The 4735-nt window shown below is 46.2% G+C and overlaps 1 protein-coding gene across 1 annotated transcript in view; it reads left to right on the forward strand.

Moving 5' to 3' along the window:
* The window catches only part of MEI1 (meiotic double-stranded break formation protein 1), a 116388-nt gene that overhangs the window by 20739 nt on the left and 90914 nt on the right, over window positions 1-4735 (forward strand). Inside the window, exon 4 of the mRNA XM_017894083.1 lies at window positions 1053-1158. Within this exon, the coding sequence (XP_017749572.1) occupies window positions 1053-1158 (106 nt within the window). The remainder of the gene's footprint in view (window positions 1-1052; window positions 1159-4735) is intronic.

Consider the following 4735-nt stretch of genomic DNA (forward strand, 5'->3'; position numbering starts at 1 on the left):
GCCCGGGCTGGAGTGCAGTGGCCGGATCTCAGCTCACTGCAAGCTCCGCCTCCCGGGTTTACGCCATTCTCCTGCCTCAGCCTCCCGAGTAACTGGGACTACAGGCGCCCGCCACCTCGCCCGGCTAGTTTTTTTGCATTTTTTGTAGTAGAGACGGTGTTTCACTGGGTTAGCCAGGATGGGTTTGCTCTCCTGACCTCGTGATCCGCCCGTCTCGGCCTCCCAAAGTGCTGGGATTACAGGCTTGAGCCACCACCCCCGGCCACTTTTTATTTAATTTGCAGAAGGAAGACAAATGTTTATCTTGTTACCACCATCAAGAGCAACATTTCATTATAAATTATATTTCAATTATATCATAATTATTTTACATGGATTAATATATCAGATTGAATTTATAATTATATATATCAGTGCTTATCATTATGATGAGATGATGCCACTTAACATTTATTGAGCACTTTCTATAGGCTAGGCATTGTATTAAGTGGTTTATATGTAGTATCTCATTCAGCCCTATCAACAACCCTATAAAGCTGTTACTATTATTATTTCCCACCAGAGTTAAGAATATTACTAAAAGTGGTATGACTAGCTAGTCAATAGAAAAGGTAAAATATGGACTATTGACTCTCCCTGTAAAGCATGAAGCATAGTGCCTAGTATACAGAGAATGTTTAGTAATAGTAGCTATAATAACTATAATAACAATTTTTTTTTTTTTTTACATTGAGTCAGTGTTCTGTCTTTATGACATTTCAAACTTTTGTCCTCCAACTTCTGGTTCTATGGGGCAAACTATGCAAATGTTAATTCAGTTTAACAAACATACACTGAGCTAGGTACTGAGGACTCTGAGAGGACTCAGTTCCTTTCCTCCGGGAGTTCCCAGTCCAATGGGGAAGTTGGACACTAAGCTAAAAAAGCTAATTGCTGACTGTGGTGAGACATACATGCAATACAGGCATTGGTGTGGGTAGGGCAAGATGAGTTTTGGTGGAAGATCTGTCCTGATCCTGATTGACAGAATGGAGCATATTCACTTTCTGTAGCTGTGTAACATGCCCTCCATGCGAGGCAGCCTGGCCACCCTGACCCTTCTTGGCAAGTTGGTGGATGCCATCCCTGCTTTGGCAGATGAGCTTGTAATGGAGCACGGTGAGTGACCTGTGGGAGGAGCTGCCACTACCCTTTTACCTGCTTTTATCATACTGCCATCTGGGTACCCCATTTACTCTGTACACCTGGGAAGTCATTACTTTCCTGCTCTAGTCTTCAGTTTCCCCATCTGCAAAATGTACTGTATGTTGGTCAATTTGAAAAAGGTCATTTTCTTGACTCTATTCTTGGACTATTTCCATTCATTCTCTTTTTTTTTGAGACGGAGTCTCGCTTTTGTTGCCCAGGCTGGAGTGCAATGGTGCGATCTCGACTCACTGCAACCTCTACCTCCTGGGTTCAAGTGATTCTCCTGCCTCAGCCTCCCGAGTAGCTGGGATTACAGGCATGTGCCACCACGCCGGGCTAATTTTGTATTTTTAGTAGAGACAGGGTTTCTCCATGTTGGTTAGGCTGGTCTCGATCTCCCGACCTCAGGTGATCCGCCAGCCACAACCTCCCAAAGTGCTGGGATTACAGGTATGGGCCACCGCACCCGGCCTTCCATTCATTCTTTTTTTTTTCTGAGACGAGTCTCTCTCTGTCACCCAGGCTGGAGTGCAGTGGTGTGATCTCGGCTCACTGCAAGCTCCACCTCCCGGGTTCACTCCATTCTTCTGCCTCAGCCTCCTGAGTAGCTGGGACTACAGGTGCCTGCCACCACGCCTGGCTAATTTTTTGTATTTTTAGTAGAGACGGGGTTTCACCGTGTTAGCCAGGATGGTCTCAAGCTCCTGACCTCGTGATTCGCCCGCCTCGGCCTTCCAAAGTGCTGGGATTATAGCTGTGAGCCACCACGCCCGGCTCCGTTCATTCTTTAACACACATTAATTAAGTACCTACTATGAACCTTCGTTTTGGATGGAAAGAGGAATTCTGGAATATAGAAGCACTTTTTTATATCAGTGAAATGCAAATAAATACCTCACAGAGGATTTATCAAAGGGTAAATAANATATTTAAATAGAAGTATATGTATGTGGAGCTATATATATATATATATATTCACATTAAACAATATATTGAGCTTTTCCCTTAGACATTCAATTGGCCTGGGGTGGGACTTGGGCGTTAGTTTTTTTTTTTTTGAGACGGACTCTTGCTGTGTCGCCCAGGCTGGAGTGCAGTGGTGTGATCTCGGCTCCCTACAAGCTCCGCCTCCCGGGTTCACACCATTCTCCTGCCTCAGCCTCCTGAGTAGCTGGGACTACAGGCGCCCACCCCCATACCTGGCTAATTTTTTTGTATTTTTAGTAGAGATGGGGTTTCACCGTGTTAGCCAGGATGGTCTCGATCTCCTGACCTTGTGATCCTCCCATCTCAGCCTTTCAAAGTGCTGGGATTACAGGTGTGAACCTCCATGCCTGGTCGGGCATTAGTATTTTTTTAAAGCTTCATAGGTGAGTCTAATATGCAGCCTGAGTTGAGAACCACTGATATAAAACAGAGAAGGCCAGGCATAGTGACTCACACCTATAATGCCAGCACTTTGGGAGACAGGCAGGAGGACTGCTGAAGCCCGGGCATGTGAGATTACCCTGGAAAGCATAGCAAGATCCTGTCTCTAAAAAAAAATTAAAAAATTAGCCAGGCATGATAGCATGTACCTGTAGTCCCAGCTACTCAAGAGGCTGAGTGGGAGGATTGCTTGAGCCCAAGAGTTGAAGGCTGCAGTGAGCTATGGTCACACCACTGCACTTTAGCCCGGATGACCCTGTCTCTAAACAAAACAAAAACAAAATCAAAAGAAAAAAAACAAAAAACAAAGAAACCAGAAGTTTTCTCTTGTTGCCCATGCTGGAGTGCAGTGGCGCAATCTCAGCCCACTGCAACCTCCACCTTCCGGGTTCAAGCAATTCTCCTGCCTCAGCCTCCTGAGTAGCTGGGATTACAGGCATGCGACTCCATGCCCGGCTAATTTCGTATTTCTAGTAGAGACAGGATTTCTCCATGTTGGTCAGGCTGGTCTCGAATTCCTGATCTCAGGTGATGCGGCTGCCTCAGCCTCCCAAAGTGCTGGGATTACAGGTGTGAGCCACGGTGCCCGGCCTGTGCACACATAGTTAAATGGAAGAAATAGAAAAGAATAATTCCAATTAGCCCATGCAAATTACTACCTGCACTGACTGAATAGAAGGGCCATGGAAGGTGGAGTCTGGGTTGGGGGTGCCTCCTGGTTAGTAATATTATTGTGTCTGTTCAGTCCTTATTCAGCTCACAACGCAGCTGAAGCTGGAGCAGACCATCCGTTGCCTGCTGGATGAGTGCCACAAAGAGGTCGGTAAATAGCTATGGGTTCTTGAGGTCTCAGAATCCTCAGATGTCAGAGCTGGGTCAACCCTTCCTTGAGCAAATGAGAGCTTGAAGTCCAGGGAGGAAAAGGAACTTTCCTGAGGTCACCGAGTTGGTGGCAGAGTCAGAGCTAAGGCCTGGGTCCACCGATCCTGCTCCAGTGTTCTTTACAGCTTTCTTCTTTCCCCTTTCAATCTCCCGAATGTTACCTCCATGCAGTGAAGTGCCATCTTTCTGGCATAATCATCCCATGGTCCATTTTCTGTGACTTCCTAATTATAATACGGATTTCCTTGATGAATTTATCAAGGAAATATGTTCTCTATGTCTCGGTTTGGTGGTTTTATTTTATTTTAAATTGTATCCATTACTTAGTACTGAAGGTGTTTGGTTCTATCAGCTTACTTTGTACTGAAGGCGTTTGCTTCTATCTGAGGTAAGCATTGAGTGGATACGGTATGTTTAATCTGCTTTCTTCAGTGTAGTCAAAGAAATCAGTTAGCCAGGCACGATGGCTTACGCCTGTAATTCCAGCACTTTGGGAGGCTGAGGTGGGTGGATCACTTGAGGTCAGGAGTTCGAGATCAGCCTGGCCAGTATGGTGAAACCCCATCTCTACTAAAAATACGAAAAAAAAAAATTAGCTGGGCATGGTGGTGCATGCCTGTAATCCCAGCTACTGGGGAGGCTGAGGCAGGGGAATTGCATGAACCCAGGAGGTAGAGTTTGCAGTGAGCTGAGAGCACATCACTGCACCCCAGCCTGGGTGACAAAGCAAGACTATCTCAAAAAAAAAAAAAAAAATCAATTAAAGAGCAGCTTTTGTGTTGTATTTAAGACTGAGGAATAATATCAGAATAACTTTTTTTTTTTTTGAGACGGATTCTCGCTCTGTCGCCCAGGCTGGAGTGCAGTGGCCGGATCTCAGCTCACTGCAAGCTCCACCTCCCCCGGGTTCATGCCATTCTCCTGCCTCAGCCTCCCGAGTAGCTGCGACTACAGGTGCCCACCACCTCGCCCGGTTAGTTTTTTGTATTTTTTAGTAGAGACGGGGTTTCACCGGGTTAGCCAGGATGGTCTCAATCTTCTGACCTCGTGATCCGCCCGTCTCGGCCTCCCAAAGTGCTGGGATTACAGGCTTGAGCCACCGTGCCCGGCCCAGAATAACTTTTTATTTATTTATTTATTTATTTATTTATTTTTTTGAGACGGAGTCTCACTCTGTCGCCCGGGCTGGAGTGCAGTGGCCGGATCTCAGCTCACTGCAAGCTCCGCCTCCCGGGTT

Source organism: Rhinopithecus bieti, unplaced genomic scaffold (assembly GCF_001698545.2).
Source record: "Rhinopithecus bieti isolate Rb0 unplaced genomic scaffold, ASM169854v2 scaffold_25304, whole genome shotgun sequence".
In the NCBI taxonomy this organism is placed as follows: Eukaryota; Metazoa; Chordata; class Mammalia; order Primates; family Cercopithecidae; genus Rhinopithecus; species Rhinopithecus bieti.